Raw genomic sequence first — 18946 nt, 5'->3', positions numbered from 1 at the left:
ATCAGCCAATTCACTATCATAACACGAATCGTCCGACAATAATGCTCCATCATCAACTTCTATTTCTTCCTCGTCATCAACTTCCATTTCTTCCTCGTCATTCACTTCCATTTCTTCAACGTTTGCTTCAACTTCCATTTCATGTCCAATTCTTCGAAATCCATTTTTACAGAACGTTGTATGCCTCAAAAGGCGCAATACACGATGCTACTGTTAAAATCACACAGTGCAGACAGTGCAAACAGTCGCGACACTTGAAATTTTTCGACACAGCTATCAAACAGCTATTGAACCGCTATCTCTTACTTTTGTTAAAAGTTTTCGTTGGCACACAGTCTGTTTACAGTAGCATTAAGATGGCCAGGACGAACCAATTGTTGTATAAACCGCACGATCAAACACACCAACCGACTCTCACTTCTAGTCCTCGACTACTGAGCGTACCTTCAAATTCATCCTTCCACATCTCACTATTGTCACAGCGTTTGTTTATCATATCTAATTTCATCTCAGCTTCCGTACGGATGCGCCTTGCGAAAAATCTACGATGTACAGTTTTGCACGTGTGCGATGAAGTCACCGCAAGACATATTCTCGAAAACGATATCGCACCATTAACTTTCAATGCAATGGTTTAATCTGTAATACTGCTATTGAACAGCTATTAAACAGCTAAAAACAGCTATCAGTATAACTGCGATCTGTATAACCGCTATTGAACCGCTATCAAACTTCTTTTAAACAGCTAAAAACAGCCATCAAACAGCTATTGAACAGCTATCAAACAACTAAAACAGCTATCAAACAGCTCTTGAACAGCTATCAAACAACTAAAACAGCTATCAAACAGCTATTGAACCGCTATGAAACAGCTAAAAACAGCTATCAAACAACTAAAACAGCTATTGAACCGCTATGAAACAGCTATGAAACAGCTCTTGAACAGTTATCAAACAACTAAAACAGCTATTGAAACCGCTATCGAACGATCTTAGGTGCATTTTTTATTTGTATTTATGTCTAGAAAACGTATGGAATAGGTTTTATTTATTCCCCCCAAAGAGCAAAAAATTGGCTTTTTTTAACATTGTCCTTTATCTGACAGCGTTATAAGCATCTTAAGTACGTATAAGCATAAAGTTTAAACATATAGTATAAATTGTGACCAAAGGTTCTTTAGAATAGTTTATTGTAGTAGTTTATTAGCGGTACAGAACTATCTGCACCGATTGCACACAATAATCTCGACATAAGACATAAGCGTTTAAACTTAACGTAATTTTTCCGCTCTTTGCACACGCCGCCAATGCATCGACGCAACACACATGGGTATGAGGTATGACAAGCACAGTATACCCAACAACATACAGAACATCAATAATACAATATACAATAGTCATCTCTTACTATATATAAAACTCATCCATATTCTCTAACTTCTAATTCTCTAACTTCTAAATATATTCTCTAATTCTACTAACTCACTCATTTTCACTCTCAACCAGCATTATACTACTACAATAAATTACACACAATATAGAGCTGTTCACTCTCATAATCACATACTAATCTCATTCATGAAGCTCTATCTCGTAGATTTACCCCATCTATTGAATCTCGCAAACTCCTCTTTCATTGTTAAATACGCTTCAATACACTCGCGGCACTCATCGGCAGTCCTTATACGCATGATTATTTTTCTACACATAAAGCCACATTGTTTTAATACGGATTGGGAACCCATGCAACCGCGACGAAATGCCGTGCCAATCGCACTTTTCTTTCAAATTCACGCAACTGAGGGTTAAACGTCAGCACATAGCACCCGCTGACATAAGCGCATACGTGGAGATCTCCGTCCACGTAGCAGGCTCGAGCCCGATGATGCAGAACCATGTATAGGTTATCGTATGCTCGGGATACGCCCGAGGCAGAACCCCGTCCAACACCTCATAAGTTAATGGGTTGTATCGGCGGTTTCATTTTATAATAGAAAAATTTATGTAATTAAATTTTCCACCTGGTTTCTTAATCTAAAAATAATTTTTTCTTCCTTACCGTATTTTTTTCAAACTCGAACACACCAAGTCCTTGTAACACTCAAGAACCACTTTCGCAGTGCGAGATAAGAATGGTCCACTCGCCAAGATAACAGATCCAGTATCTTCAATGGTACAATCTTGTTAATCCTTTTTATATTGATATTTTCTGCAAGGACTTCAATCAAACCATGCAAACCTGCGAAATTTTGCATAGCGCCAATGTAACGGCTGCTGTGATCACACAGATCAATCATCGAAGTCAAATGGCGCGATAATTTTTTTTCGAGAACATATGTGTCTCGCGGTGACAATCATTGCCACGTGCACACCGGCAATTTTGCATTTTTTTTCGGTTAGCGCAAATGTAACGGAGCTGATATCACGGTGAATTAGATACGCTAATAAAACAAACTCTGCATCATTAGTGAGATATAACAAAAATGAATAATTTGGATATATACGCGCTCATAACGAGAATTGGGAAGTTCGTGATTACAAACCAATTGTGTTAGAAAGATCGTGTAATAACATGGAGCAAGAGTTGTTGGAGCAATCCCCCTATTATTCGCGGGACGAATTTACCTCGGGGAGCACGATGTGACATTATCGAATCGTTGGAAGAACAAGGCCGAATGAATGACCGCGATTATCTATCGTCGCAAACAGTAATTGATCGCTCGTATTGCCTAATCGAAGTCTGAAAGCTCGGTACGTCAACGTTTCTTGCATGGGGGGGCCGGATACTGCGAGTGAGACAGGACTCAATGCTCGGAGATAGTTCGGCTTTTGAAACTCGATAACTGACTGGTCGGCGCTAATAAATTCCAAACACATCGAACCTCGTCAATTTTCTTTCTCGAAGATGCGAGAGAAATTGTAATCGATCGTGTGCGGAAGCGTCATGCAACGACATGACAATGTAAAGATTAACACAATGTTTAATGGTGATTTGCTGCGGGTGACAAACGCGGCGAATAAAAGTATCGCTACGAGAAACTGTGAACTATTTCGTACGTCGATCTGCAAGAATGTACGTGTCGCGCGTTATCGAGCCTACTCTAGCATCGCTGGAGGAATTCCAGGAATAGCGGATGGGCGTTGGTCGCGTATACAACAATTTGACTGTAAATTAAAATATAATCCATTGCCGCGGGTGTTTTGTGAAATACCGCTATAATTAAAGAAGAGAGCGTTTAAACGTGCGATCAGGGCAATCAATTTCGCGGTCGGTGAGTCTGCCTGCATCCAGCCGAGAGACATGCAGAAACGGGATTCATCGTATCCCCTCATACACAACGTCGGGCTAAATCTCCAAACATGAATGTCCACTGACGTTGAATCAAATTAAAAAGTTTGAAAATCACCAACGATATCAATCAACTAGTGTCAGCAGCGATACAAACAATGAAATTGCATTCCCGCCAATAACGCTCAACCGCGAAGATGACAGACATGTAAATTTGCTGTACGTGCATGACCAACGTGAGACATTTTGCGTGTATCACTAAACTATCCCCGCCTCGTGACTCGCAAGTAACAAATAGGAACAAAAATACTTTTTGCGATCGTTGAGTATACAACCCTAAATAAAATAAAAATAATTTTTACTGAAGATGTATAAAATTTTTTTTATATTTTACCGAGTTTTGCTTCTGCGTGTCTCTCGGCTGGATGTAGAGCAGCCGTCACTGACCATGCGAAACATGCATTGCCCCTTGATCGCACGTTTATCACCGCTTTCTTCTTTTTAATTTCTTGCGGTATTTCCACAAAACACCCCGCGTGCAATGGATTATATTTGTTCACGTTTACCATTAAATTGAGTATACGCGACAACGCCCATCCGCTATCACGTTCCTGGAATTCCTCCAGCTTTGCTAAGGTAGGCTCGATGACGTGTTGCTTGTACCACTCGTGCAGATTGGACTCACGAAAGATTTCATAGTTTCTCGTTGCGATACTTTTATTCGCGCGTTTGTCACTCGCAACAAATTCACCATTAAATACTGTGTTAATTTTTACATTGTCATGTCGTTGCATGACGTTCTGCACACGATCGAGTACAATTTCTCCCGCATCTTTGAGAAATTGACGAGGGTCGATGTGTTTGGAATTTATCACCGCACCAGTCAATATACGGCTTTCAAAAGCCGTATCTATCTCGCGCCATCTGAGTCCTGTCGCACTCGCACTGTATCCCGCACCCACATGCACGAAACGTTGACGTACCGAGTCTTTCAGACCTTCGAGTCTTGCGATACATGCGACCAATGACTGTTTGAGACCGATCGATAATCGCGGTCGTTTAATTCGGCTTTGTTCTTCCAATGATTCGATAAACTCGTCACATCGTTGCTCCCACGCGGCAAAGTCTTCCCTCGAATTTAACAGGGTGGATTGCTCCAACAACTCTTGCTCCATGTTATTGCACGATTCTCTTGCTAACGCCATTTGTTGCACTCGCGACTTCCAGTTCTCGACTATTGAGCGTATTCTCTAGATTCGTCATTTTATATTCTACTAATGATGCATCGTTTGCTTATCGTATCTAATTTCATCTCAGCAGCCGTACATCGGCGCTATTTGCAAAATTTGCAGTTTTGCACGTGTTCGATGAAATCATCGCGAGACATGTCGCGACATGTTCTTCAAAACAATAACGCTCCATTGAATTATGCGAAATTGCAAATTTTGCAGTTTTGCACGTGTTCGATGAAATCATCGCGAGACACGTCGCGACATGTTCTTAAAAACAATAACGCTCCATTGGCTTATCCGAAATTGCAATATTTGCAGTTTTGCATGTGTTCGATGAAATCATCGTGAGACACGTATGCTCTTGAAAAAAATCATATTTGATGCCCGATGAGGTGATCTCATCACGAATGTTCTTGACAAAGATATCACATTTAACGTATATGTGGATTGTGGTGGTGGTCACCATGCAGCAGCCGTACATTGGCGCTATTTTTGCAAAATTTGCAGTTTTGGGTATGTATAAATGATCTACGAAGATTCTAGAGCGCAGTCGAGAGTTCGATACGGTTCGAGTAAGTTTGCAATAAACAGCCTCCAGATACGATGAACACTCACGGTGCGAACTACTACGTTCCGATTCAAGACAAAACGTGTGAGAAACAGCACAATGAGTAAGTACCGCTAATTTTCATATATACTTGTGCAAAAAAACTTTTATGAACATATAATTGTACACATTTGGTATATTGTCAGGATATATATATATATTTAATATATTCATTTCTGGTCTCAAGAGATATACATTTCACTTCTTCTTGTCGTCAAATCTCAAATAATACAATGTCCGTTTATATCACCATTATCATATAATACAGGGTCCGTTTCTATCTCCATTATCATATAACGCTTTCAGTCTTACTACCGTTACTTCATATTCTCACATTAACTTCTTCTCTACTTTCTCACTTTCTATACATGTTGTCTCTTTGCTAGCTACTTCGCGACTCTCGCTTCCTTATACTCCTAAATCATACTCGTCTCACATTTGTCGCTAGCGCCGACTATTCTACGTCACCTCTCGCAAACTGTGGAATTCCTACATCCCCGTGTCGATAACTTACTCTATTTATTCTGCCGCTTACAGCTCGGCCATCCTGACATTATAGTTCGTCCCGAACTATTCGTCTCTGTACATATTTATATATATAAATTATTTATCATCCTATACGAATGAACGTTCAATGGTTAATAGCCTTATATACTAACGCAAATTTATATATCCTCCGATACCTGTGGTGCCACTTCGGTTATTCTTATCCATGGTTTTATTTTATCAGCTGACAAGATAGTATTTAAAGGTTTCTGAGTAAGACTATATCCAGGTATATCCGTTACAACATATCTATTCTTTCGCAGCACTCGAGCAATCTGATATGGACCCTTGAATTTTGGAAATAATTTTTGATTTATGCCCGGTTTATGTTGCAGCACTTTAATTAAGATTAAATCACCCTCTTTATATGTTGTTGGTTTCTTATGTCGTTTATCATATTGATTTTTATTATATTCCTGAACCGCACTATTAACTAATTTTGCTGTATCTCTAGCCTTATTACGTTCCTGATCAATATTTTTATCAATTGCAGTCAACTCATCCATAAATCGTCGAAGATCCTTATCTGATTGATTCTTTTGATCATACCCTAAAAATACCATACTAGGTGTAGCATTTATTGACTTATGAAAGGTATTATTTAAAATATACTGTACTCTACCGAGTTTTTTAGACCAATCACTCAGATCCTCAATAACCTTAGATAGAGTTGATTTCAAAAACCTATTTACACGTTCTACCGCGCCATTTGCCCAAGGTGAGGCAACTGCTGTCTTTATATGTTTAATACCATTTTCTTGTGCAAACTGGGCAAACACACTAGAAGTAAACGCTGTTCCGCGATCACTAACTATCCTTTCCGGACATCCAAATAAATTGCTCAAAGCTGTAAGGTGTGCTACAGTGTGTTCCGAAGATACTGATTTACACGGATATAACCTGACAAATTTAGTATATGCATCCACAACTACCAGAATATACTTATATTTTTCCGCAGTTTCTTCTAAAGGACCAAAATGATCCGCGTGTATCGTATGCATAGGAACGGGTACAATATCAACAAGCTCCATTTCTCCTTCCGTTTTTCCCGCAGCAATAGTGTTACTAAGACATTTTATACAACTTTCTATATATTGTTTAACTCTTATCTTCATACAAGCGAACCAATAGTACTTGAGAATTCCCTGAATAGTTTTGTCAATGCCAACATGACCCATTTCATCGTGATGAATTCTAATGACATTATTTACCATATTATCTGGAACAACAAATAATTGCTTATCTTGATAGTTTCTAAAGACCAGACCATTAACTAGTGAAAAATACTTGTTTTCTTTCATCTCCAACTCTGATGCAATTTCTTTTAATTTAGGATCAGTCAATTGTTTATACATGATTTCATCTTCTACTGATATATTATTAACAATCATCACATTTCGACTCAGAGAATCCACATGTACCATCTTTTTGGATATACGGTGTATCAAATCATACTGATAATTTTGTAAAAATAAACTCCACCTCGCAATTCGTGGATTAATATTGATTTTTTTCATCGCCATGACCAGAGAATTACAATCCGTTACAATTTTAAATTTAATGCCCTGCAAATATACATGGAATCGCTCTACTGCTTTTACTATTGCTAAAGTCTCTAACTCAAAGCTATGATAATTTCTTTCGCAATCAGTTGTTGATTTACTGAAATATGCTATCGGACCAAAATATCCGTCGCTCTGTTTCTGCAACAGTATCGCACCAAAACCATGACTACTAGCGTTTGTGTGAAGCTCCGTTTCTGCACCCGGATTATAAATTCGCAAAACCGGCGGAGATACTAACTCCCTTTTCAACTGTTCCAATGCATTTTCGCAGTTAGCATCAAAATCAAACTGAGCTCCTTTCTTAAGTAAATTTTGTAAAGGCCTCGTTTTTAGCGCAAAATCTTTAATAAATCTACGGAAAAAATTACATAAACCTAAGAATCCTTGAAGTTCTCTTACATTACTGGGTATTGGATAATCTGTTATTGCTTGAACATGTCTCTTACTCATTGTGATGCCATCTCGTGTTACCAAGTAACCAAGGTATTCTATTTCATTTTTCAAAAATGAGCACTTTGATAAATTTAACTCTAGATTATATTTTTTAAGAATGATTAGAACCTGTTTCAAAATATCCAAATTTTCTTGAATATCGACCGTAGCTATCAATAAATCATCGATATATACTAACAATTTCTTTTTTAAGAGTAACTCCCGGAACATATATAATATGCGCTTCTGGAATTCAGCTGGCGCTTCAGAGAAACCAAAAGGTAGCCTCGTATACTCATACTGCCCATTGTGTGTTGCAAATGCGAAATATTTGGTGCAATCAGGATGTATTGCGATTTGATGAAATCCATCCCTTAAATCCAATTTAGTGAAATACTTCTTTCCATATAATTCATCTAATTGATCATCGATGATAGGGAAAGGGTACTTCTGCGGGTAGATTCTTTGGTTTAAAGGTCGGAGATCCACACACATTCTCCTCCTCCCATCCCTTTTTGGCACTAATACAACACGGGCACAATATGGAGATATGCTAGGCTTTATAATATTCCGTTTGAGAAAATCATCAATGATGTTATCCAACTCTCTCTTTTCAATCTCTGACATTCGTCTAGGCGCATATCGAAATAATGAATTATCCTTTAAATGAACTTTAGCACAATAATCATCTTTTACAGGTTCAATCTTCAAACTGTTCACCGAGTCAAAAACATCTATTACTTGTTTCCTTAACGCAAGAGGCATATCCTGTTCTAAATTACTACTAATATCATATTTATTTTGTTTTTCTATAATATCAATATTAAAACAGTGAATAAATTCTATAGTTTCTTTGTCAACTTCAAACTTATAACTACCATTTTGATAAATTAATTTTAAATTTGCATTTTGGAAAAATTGTCTACCCAGTAATAAATCGTACTTCATGGTGCAATCCTGAACTATCAATAAATTTACATAAAACCAAACGCCTTCTAATCCTTCTAGAGTTATTTGATCCTGAATTTTTCCTAAAATACCTATCTCAGTATCGTTAACACCTTTTAATTGAATATCGCTACTAACTTTTAACAATTCTTTTCCAACATAATACTGATCATAGACTGATTTTCTCATCAAACAAACAAAACTACCTGTATCAATTAGCGCTTTTAATCTAATATTCGGAATTGTAATACTCTGTACCGCAATACACGATTTGTCTTTATTACCGGAGTTAATATCACTCACGAAAACCGTTGAATCCGTTACATTCTCCGTTCCTGACTCGATCACGTGACTAGTACGTGTACCCATGTTGGTTCCTCTTTTCGGACACGCCGGGCTGATGTGGCCTTCCTCTCCGCAATGAAAACACACCGCTTTCCTTTGTCTGCAATCCCTCGAAATATGCCCTGGTCGTTTACAGGTGAAACACGTTCTCTCCGTTGAAGCCTGTCGTGGTGTATCGCTTCTATCTGCGGTGTTTCTATTTAGAACTCGACCATGACCTCCAAATCGCACGCCTGTATCAACTCTTCTCGGCAAAGCGGAATCCTCTGTTATTCGACGAACATGTTCGATAAAGTCTGGAATGTTCGTTATCCACGTACTTAGTACCAATTTTTGTCAAAGTTGAATCCTTCACGCCATCCGCCAACAATTCAATTTTCTCTCTCTCTGTCAAAGACAGGTTCTGCATTAATCCCAGTTTATCCTCAGCATAGTCTACAAATTTCTCTGTGTATGTTTTCCAAATTCTTTGTCCGATTTTTGCGAGCGTTGCTGTATACGATTCTTTTACTTCGAAATGACTGCGCAGGCGAAATTTGAAATCCTCCCAAGTTGCCACGTCCTCCATTGGTTGTCTGTTATACCAGTCCTGCGCTCGATTTTTTAATTGCGAAACTGCCGCCAGCACCAACACTTCGTCTTTAAACTTATACATACGAGCCACACACGAAATTCTTTCCAGCCATCTAATGACATTTTCATCGTCCTTTCCCGCAAATGTAGGGATCAACTTTGTTGCAAATTTAATTTGTTGCCAGTTTACATTTGACGTATCAACTTCTATACAAGAGCTTACGCTTCTAGTGGTTGAAAAAGATCCTGCCGATCCATCTCGCATCCGCTGCCTCTCCTCCATTACTTGTACCACCGCTTGCACGATTTCTTGCATATTCAATGCAAAATTCACTCCTTGACCATTGCCATTCCCTACGGCTGGAATACCATTAACAATATGTTGCGGATTCAAATCTTCCTTTCTTACTGGACCAGACATATCGGAATGTCCTGCTCCTTTTTGCTGCTCATTTTCATTTTCTGTCTCCTTCAAGTTTCTGCTAACATCACCACTGCGTCCCGAAAATTGAGCCATATTCTTTGGCCACCCGTTTTCCGTATAAAAGTCTATTATTCGAATTATAATTGCTGCGCGAGAGCCCTTCGTTCCTAATTTAAGTCGCGAAGCCAATGATCTCAATTGATTTATCGTTAAATTTTCAATGTCCTTTTGTTCCATCAAAATATATATCAGCCATGCCCTTGAATTCCAACACAACGTATACCATGGCTTACACCGCACGATCACGCGCACGGAACTCTGTACATCCCCTACACTCACGTGATTATTATTTCGCCCGAAAGTTAATAATTTAGTCTGTATCCCACTTCTGATAAATTAACTGTACACATTTGGTATATTGTCAGGATATATATATATATTTAATATATTCATTTCTGGTCTCAAGAGATATACATTTCACTTCTTCTTGTCGTCAAATCTCAAATAATACAATGTCCGTTTATATCACCATTATCATATAATACAGGGTCCGTTTCTATCTCCATTATCATATAACGCTTTCAGTCTTACTACCGTTACTTCATATTCTCACATTAACTTCTTCTCTACTTTCTCACTTTCTATACATGTTGTCTCTTTGCTAGCTACTTCGCGACTCTCGCTTCCTTATACTCCTAAATCATACTCGTCTCACATTTGTCGCTAGCGCCGACTATTCTACGTCACCTCTCGCAAACTGTGGAATTCCTACATCCCCGTGTCGATAACTTACTCTATTTATTCTGCCGCTTACATAATTGTATTTTTTCAGTTTTGATAAACCCCGCTACACGCCGCGTATTTTGGGAAGAAGATTTGCCTTGACGTCAACAGCGTATAAATTTTTGGATGTCGGAATCAGCGCGGGACCTTTGTCCTCTGTGGATATACTTATTGGCGATAACCGAGGCAATCGGATAATTCTGCCACATGCAACGTGGGTGACATTCATCGAAAAACATGCAGATATACAGCGACTCGTGCAGTCATCGGCACCATCATCGCTAACGTTTCGCGATCTGGAGCTTGTTAAAATACGTGACGCAGATATTGTAAAATTGACGTCATGCGGCACCAGCTTGTACATGAAACCGTCAACAGTACTCTTTCTGTTCGAACTAGAACATTGCGTCGAGAACGTGTATTTTCAACTATCTCCAAATGTTCACGGCGTAAGTAAAAAATTAAAACAGTTTGTAACAACTTTACGTCAAAATTGTATCACCGATAAATGTAACGCAGTTACAATCTTGCGTAAAATTTATGATGAAAATTCGATTATTGATTGCGAACTGTTGGCCTACGCTTTGGATACTATTGTGTATAATGCGCTACATGACAAATAAATGTATATAATATGGTAAAAAATAATTTCCTTTTTTATTTACCGTTCCCTTTTGTTAAGCTGTCTTCGTTTATTGTTTACTTAAATGTATAATTATAAATTAAATATTAAGATCTGAACGATTAAATATTGTTGGCGTCGAAAAGATACTCAATCGTGAGCGAGAACGCGCGAACGGGAGAGAGAGTGACCGCGCGAACGAAAAGACGCGCGCGACCGGGGGACGGGGGAAACATCTTCGAGGGGGAGATAACGCGAGCGGGAGCGTGTGACGTCACGCGGACTCCGCGGCGCGGCGAAACGCGGCCGACCCCTCCCCCGCGGTGCCCGAAACGCGGACTCTCGCGGCGCTGGAAAACGCGGTAAACCGCCGGAAAATGCGGTCCGCCCGCCCCCGCCGCGCCGGAAAAACGCGGTACCCCTCCCCTCACCCCGCGGCGCTCGAAAACGCGGTACCCCCCTCACCCCGCGGCGCCCGAAGACGCGGTACCCCCCCCCGCGGCGCCCGAAGACGCGGTACTCCCCCCCCCGCGGCGCCCGAAGACGCGGTACCCCCCCTCCCCCCGCGGCGGCCGAAGACGCGGTATTCCCCCCCCCCCGCGGTTCCCCCCCGCCCCTCACCCCCCCTCGAGCACCACCCGGGGGTAGAATCCTCATTGTATACCTACTGGGGTGCAAAGCTGTTACTCTGGCGAGTGGCCACTTGCACGGTGGAGAGCGTTCGTCGGTGAGCAGCACGATGGAGCCCACCTTAATGTTGTTGTTAGGATGATGCCACTTGGAGATCGCCTGCTGGCGTTGCAGATAATGAGCCGACCATTGTGCCCAAAAATGTTGAACTCGCTGCTGGATGAGCTGCCATCGAGATAGCCGTGAGGTTGCTAGGTCAATCAGAGATGGCTCGGGTATGGTAGTGAGTGGACCTCCAATGAGGAAATGACCTGGTGTGAGCGCTGAGACGTCTTCCGGGTCGTCACTCAGCGGTTCTAAGGGCCGTGAGTTGAGAATGGCTTCGATTTGAGTAAGCAACGTTGTGAGTTCTTCCGTAGTGAGTAGAGTTTCCCCGATAGTCCGTCTCAGATGAAACTTGACGGATTTCACCACCGCCTCCCACTTGCCCCCCATGTGTGGAGCGCCTGGTGGGTTGAACTCCCATCTGGTGCAATCCTGTTGTAGAATTTGAGCGATCCGTTGATGTTCTTGTGAGCTCTGGATGAACATTTTCTTGAGCGCGGCGTCTGCTCCAATGAATGTTGTCCCGCAGTCCGAATATATGGTCTGAGCAATTCCCCTTCTCGCTGAAAATCTTCGGAAGGCTGCGATAAATCCTTCTGATGAGTAGTCACTGACTACTTCGAGGTGAATTGCTGAGGTGGAGAAACAGACAAACACACAGATCCATCCTTTGTATGTCTTCGCACCTCGTCCTTTCCATGTTTTGATGGTGAGCGGTCCGGCATAGTCAACTCCTGTGTGAGTAAACGGACGTGACGGCGTAACCCGAGAGAGAGGTAGTTGGCCCATCAGTTGATGAGCACGGATCCCCCTCTGCCGAGCACACACGACACACCGCAAGATATGAGACTTCACCGGAGCCCGTCCGCCGATGATCCAGTAACTTTGCCTGACATGAGCCAATGTCAGCTGTGTTCCTCCATGCAGAGTACGCAGATGGGCGTGTGAAATGATCAAGGTTGAGAGCCGGGAGTGGCGAGGCAAAATCGCCTGATGTTTGCTGTCTTGAGCTAGTGCTGATTGGTTGAGGCGGCCGCCAACTCGGATGATCCCTTGAGCGTCTATATACGCAGTCAATCGACTGAATGCGTGAGCAGTTGGTAGTCTCGAGTTGGCCGTGAGCATCTTGATCTCGTGCGTAAAGTATGCCGCTTGAGTAGCCTTAATCCAGAAGAATCTGGCCTCCTCCAAAGCTGAGTGCAAGTCCAGTGGCGTGCGTCGGCAATTTCCCAGAAGCGATATGAATCTGAAACAAAGAGCTGTTATTTTCAATAACTTGTTGAGAGTTGAGTACCTATATATCAGGTCCCAGTGATATTCCGGTTGAGATGCGGCCGCATGTAGCGCAATGCCAGGACGAGCCTCGTGCGAGTTCAACTCGTCCGAAAGCGCGGGTTGAGATGGCCAAGCTTCAGGGGTGAGTATCCACGGTGGTCCCGTCCACCATAATGAGTGACTTTGGAGTTGAGCAGTAGTTAATCCTCGTGAGGCGCAATCGGCTGGGTTGGACGTACCTGGTACGTATTTCCAATGTGCGTTTGCAGTGAGCTCTTGAATTTGAGAAACCCGATTTCTCACGAAATCCTTCCAGCGCGATGCATGAGATTTGATCCACGTGAGTGTCACAACAGAGTCCGTCCACAGGTGAGTTGCTGTGACGTTCAACTTCAATGTGGCTTGAACGTATTGCATGAGTCGTGAGAGCAGCAGTGCTGCGGTGAGTTCAAGTCTCGGGATGGTGAGCCGCTTGAGAGGTGCTACCTTTGTTTTGGAGCACACCAATGAAATCGAGGCGCCATTTGAGCCGTGGACGGTGATAAATACGACTGCAGCCATTGCCAATTGAGAAGCATCAGAAAAGCCGTGAAATTCCACTGTCGATGTACTCCATGTGTTATACCACCGAGGAATTGAGATCTTGCGCAAGCTGGTGAGTTCCTTTCTGATGATGAGCCACCGTGATGAGAGCTGGGATGGCAGTGGTTCATCCCATTGGAGCTTATGAAGCCAAAGCTCCTGCAAGAGCATCTTCACCTTGATCACGACTGGTGATGCAAAGCCTAGTGGATCGAATATCTGAGCCACTTCAGACAAAACGAGGCGTTTGGTGAGATGATCGGATGCGACGAGATCCTTGTTGCGAATGCAAATGAGTCTTTTTGAGGAAGCCATCGTAATCCGAGTATCTTGGTTGCGCAATCGTCAAATGTAATTTGTGAGCCCTGGTCTTTCTCTGCTTGAACAGCAGTGAGCACGTCTGGATGAGTCGCGTGCCACTTGGCTAAGGGAAAACCGCCCGCCATGCACAAGTTCTTCAGCTGCAATGCAATTTTGATTAACTGTTGGACAGTGTCAGCGCCTCCAAAGCTGTCGTCGACGTATCGACCTTGAAGGATGGACGGCACTGCAAGAGGAAAATTATGGCCTTCGTCCTTCACCAGTTGCAGCAGCGTTCGTACTGCCAAGAACGGGGCAGCCTTGGTGCCATACGTGACCGTGGTTAGATAATATGCCACTTCATTGAGCAGTTCGTCGAGCCAGAGAATCCGTTGTAAGTTCCAGTCATCTTCATGCACGTTGATCTGTCTATACATCTTGGTGATGTCCGTGGCAACTAGGTGTCAAAATTGTCGAATCCAGAGCAAGACATCGGTGACGTCTAAATGCAACTTGGCTCCTGTGTGCATGATATCATTGAGTGAGCGGCCTGATGTGGATGCGCTCGAGCCGTTGAATACCACACGTAATTTCGTGGTTGCACTGTCTGGTTTGAGCACTCCGTGATGTGGCAAATAATATTGCGTTTGCTGACTGGAAACGGGTGAGGCTTTCTTCATGTGGTTGAGATCTCGATATTCTGTCATAAATTGATGATACAGCCGTCGATAGTTGTCATCTCGGGAGAGTCTCCTTTGTAAACTTTGCAAACATCGATGCGCAGTGAGATACGAGTCGCCAAGAGTATCAGGTGATGATTTCAGTGGAAGTCGAACTGTGTATCGACCTGTTGAATCCCGTGAGACAGTACCCTTGAAATGTTCTTCACATCTTTGCTCGTCAGGAGTAAGCTCAAGATTGTTGTTCGCAGGCACTTCTTCCTGTGTCCAAAATCTCGACAATAACTCATCGAGAGCATCTTCCCTCTCCTGAATTGATGCATGATGCACTGCAGCAGATGCTGATGATGATGTGTCGACAGGTCCGAGAACGAGCCATCCAAAAATTGAGAGCTGCGCAATTGGCATCAATGTGTCTTGTTTGATGATGTTGGGCTTGATGATCTGCCCATATGAGTCAGCTCCAATGATAATATCCACTGGCCGTGGTGTCAGAAAATCGGGATCAGCCAAGGTTAACTTGGTGAGATGCGGCCATTCCTGTGGTGCAGCGTTGAATGATGGCAGGATGTTCGTTAACGTCTGCAAAATGTGAGCTTGAATAATGACGTCTGATCTTGAGCGAAGTGAGCGGAGCTTGAGTAATGCAACTCCTCAAGTTTGCGTGGACTTTCCGCCACCAATTCCGGTGATAAGAATGACAGAATGATGACGAGGTATATTGAGCTGACGTATGAGCAATTCCGAGACAAAGGTAAGTTCGGAACCTGTATCAATGAGGAGCCGTACATACTGAGTATTAACCGATGAGCTGATCTGAGCCAGGGCCGTAGCGAGTAATGTTGAGTGTGATGAGCGAGCCAAAAATGAGTGAGTGACGATTGCACCGTTGTCCTATTGAGATGCTGAGGCTGAGCTGGTGGTTGGCTTCGAGGATGAGTCGCTTTGATGTGCCTCATGCAGCATCGTATGATGTCGGTGGGTGCACTTCTTGCACCCCCGTGAGCTTTTGCATGAGCGAACGTTGTGACGGCCGAGGCAGTTGAAGCACAGCTTCCGTGAGATCACTAGCTTCTGTCGATCGCCCGGTGAGAGTTCCCTGAACTTAGGGCACATCACCACGAAGTGCGTGCCGTTACAGCAATCGCACGGGTACTCCGTTGAGCCGTCTGAGGTGTTGGTGCGTGCCGGTTGAGCTGCCGCATGATGAGCCGTCGCGGAGCGCCGTGCCGTTGAGGCAGCCCCTGCCGAGCTTCCTGAGCTGGCCGTGGATTCGATCATCTCGAGTGCTCGCGCTCGCGAGGTGAGAAATTTCTCGAGTTTCTCGAAACGCGGATACTCGCGCGCGGCGCCAAAGGATGTCTCCCACTGTTCCTTGGTTTGGCGATCCAGCTGCCTAGACAGCTGGTCCACCAAGACGCAGTCGCCCAGATCCTGCGAAACGCCCAATGATTGTAGGCCCTTTATGGCCTCCTTGAACGAGTTGAGCAGCTTGTCCAGTGCCTTGGCGGTCTATTGCACCGGTGTTGAGCTGGCGAAGAGCTGGTCCAGATACGACTGAATGAGCAGTCGCTTATTCTCGTAGCGATCGACGAGCATTTCCCATGATGGTTTGAGCGAGTCGGCGGTGAGAGGCAATCCGGAAATGAGCTGGGCAGGTGGGCTTTCTAGTGAGAGCCGCAGATAGTGGAGTTTCTCCACGTCTGTGAGCCGTTGGCTGTCATAAATCACTGCCTTGAAGAGATCGCGATATGTAGGCCATGCCTCGTACACGCCCTTAAAGGACGGGATGTTGATGTCCGGCAATCTCTGCTGAGATTGTGAGGGCTGAGCCGCTACAGGAGCCGTAGTTGGAGCGATCTTTTCCGCCAATGCGCCCTTGAGCTTTGCCAGAGCGCGACGAGCCGTCATGCACTCCTCCGCCTCCACGGCGAAGGCGTCGTTGGAGAAATATTCATGATCGATGAGCGCCGCCGGCCATGAGACCTCGAAATAGGCGTGTTCCTTGAGGAACGCCTTGTGCACCTCCTCGAGTTGGATAGAGATCTGTAAAACCTCATCCACAGACGTGTCCTCTACAGCCGATGGTAACGTCGCGCCGATTTTCCGCACTGTCGCGATGCGGTTCATCTGAGTCTTCACCTTTAAGGCGAGTTCAGCAGACAAACGCACCGGCGAGGCCTGGCGATCTGAAGTGCGCTTGTCGTCCGGCAGCACGAGCAATGGCGGGGTCTTGCCGCCCGTCGCGGTTTTGGCGGGATCCGGCATGATGAGACGTCAATGAGCTGCGCCCGATGAGAGACCTGAGAATCGTCGGGACACGTATGAGAACCACTCTGCAAGAGGCGAGAACGTTCGAGAAACGCGTTAGGACAACACTACGCGAATCGAGAGTCTACAATGTCATGTATTGAGCACGTGAAAATGTCTATGTACACTCGCGGGAGCGCGTGAGCATGTTTTCGTAACACTCGCGAGCGCGCGTGAGAATGTCTGTCCTTCACTCGCGAAAGCGCGCGATAATGTCTACGTGGCATGTCGTGAAGGGCATGCTCTGTTCACATGATCTGAGTCTGAGTTACACTTTAATATCCACGCATCCGGCTCGAAGGACCAAATGTTCGCGAAATCGCTGATTAATCCCGACGATGGGAGCGGGATGAAAAGGACGCGCGTGGAAGGTGTTCACTAATTATGCACTTTATTTTGTGTAACTCAGACCACAGTCTGAGCCGTCTTTAATGTATCGAGATTGTTACAGTCTGACCTAAGAATCAATGAGCGGTGTATAAAAGAAAAGTCTTTGTATGATCGTTGCAGGCGAGCGACAATTATATCAATTGCCCTCCTCGTGTGGTGAGTCGCCCGTGAGCCGGTGAGACACGTGGCGGTCGGCACTCGCGCACATGTGAGCCTGAGTCGTCGTGTTGAGGCACCAGAGTTGATGAGCGGCCTATTTCACAGTTTATGATACGATCTACAACAGCGTGAGCACTGCGATGTGCACAATTAACCGAAGTCAATGATCGAACCGTACAGAGCACACGTTATGCGTCTAGTCACCGCGCGGCCATTTGTACAATTGACTCGATCGCGAGGAAGACGGTGGCGATGAGCGCGCCCGTGCGGGCGCAAGCTGCCGCGGTGATCGAGCGTCGTTACCCGATCGATGCTGCCATCTGATCGGACGGCGCAACGTTAAGGGAATCTCGAACATACCCGATTCCAAGTATTTGTATAATGCTGTATGAAACCAATGAATATAGTTGAGTATGTTGTTAAATATGGGTTTGGAAGTGGATCTGCGATCTTAACGGACAAATAATCCATTTTACAAATGTTATTGTACACCCGAGACACCCTTGCACGGAGCATCTTTTCTGTCACGTTTGATATTACGTTTGTAACGTGGGTTGTATTTTCTATATATATTGACATTTCTTTTCAAAGTCAATTACGTAAAGTATGCCACAGATCAAAAGTTCGCATTGCGCGTCCCCTAATTTGTAAATAGTCTCCAGATCATTGCTTGTTCTCGGATCATATTTCCACCAACCATTTCGACCTTCGTAAAACCATTGGTACTCTTCCTCGGGATGTTCCGACTCCTTTTGAGGCTCCTCCACTTCCACCAGCTGAGGTCTCTCGAGAAAATCCGGTGGGATCTCTTGACGACACATCGGACATCGCTTGCTCTGATTAGCGACACCCGTTACGCACAGATAGCAGTATATATGGCTGCAGGGTAATCGTGCTGAATGGATACAAGGCTGCAGGCATAATGCGCATTCTGGCACAACAGTGGGACCTTCCTTTTCCTCGGAATCCTTATCCCTCTCTTTAATGCCGCCGCCAGATTTCTCCGGCACGTCGAGCTTCGCTTGCGCCATGGCAGGACGAGTCGCGCGACCGCCGACAGGGTCAGAGTCTCATCCGACGAAGCCCGATACAGCTCTCATGCATGAACGACATAGTGCAAGTGCACCACCCGTTGAATAATGAAAAAATA

At 44.0% G+C, this 18946-nt stretch overlaps 2 protein-coding genes and 1 pseudogene across 2 annotated transcripts; 1 reads left to right on the top strand and 2 right to left on the bottom strand.

The window, feature by feature from the left end:
* Window positions 1-10784: 10784 nt before the first annotated feature.
* Window positions 10785-11596, top strand: LOC143905909 (uncharacterized; the record flags this gene model as incomplete). Its single annotated transcript, XM_077421566.1, has 1 exon — window positions 10785-11596. A coding segment is annotated over one exon (582 nt), but the record flags the coding sequence as incomplete, so codon positions are not given.
* Window positions 11473-14128, bottom strand: LOC143905908 (uncharacterized). The gene is made up of 4 exons (XM_077421565.1): window positions 13395-14128; window positions 13142-13346; window positions 12030-12532; window positions 11473-11479 (listed from the first exon to the last, which is right to left on the bottom strand). The coding sequence occupies exons 1-4, from the start codon at window positions 14126-14128 to the stop codon at window positions 11473-11475; spliced, it is 1449 nt and encodes a 482-aa protein (XP_077277691.1).
* Window positions 14129-18249: 4121 nt separating this feature from the next.
* LOC143905897 (E3 ubiquitin-protein ligase rnf146-like) lies at window positions 18250-18827 on the bottom strand (annotated as a pseudogene).
* Between the last annotated feature and the right edge of the window lie 119 nt (window positions 18828-18946).

The sequence above is a fragment of the Temnothorax americanus genome, unplaced genomic scaffold, assembly GCF_048541705.1.
Source record: "Temnothorax americanus isolate GAGA-0224 unplaced genomic scaffold, ASM4854170v1 Scaffold69, whole genome shotgun sequence".
In the NCBI taxonomy this organism is placed as follows: domain Eukaryota; kingdom Metazoa; phylum Arthropoda; class Insecta; order Hymenoptera; family Formicidae; genus Temnothorax; species Temnothorax americanus.
Note: the sequence above shows the minus strand (reverse complement) of the source record. Positions and strands in the feature narration are given on the sequence as shown.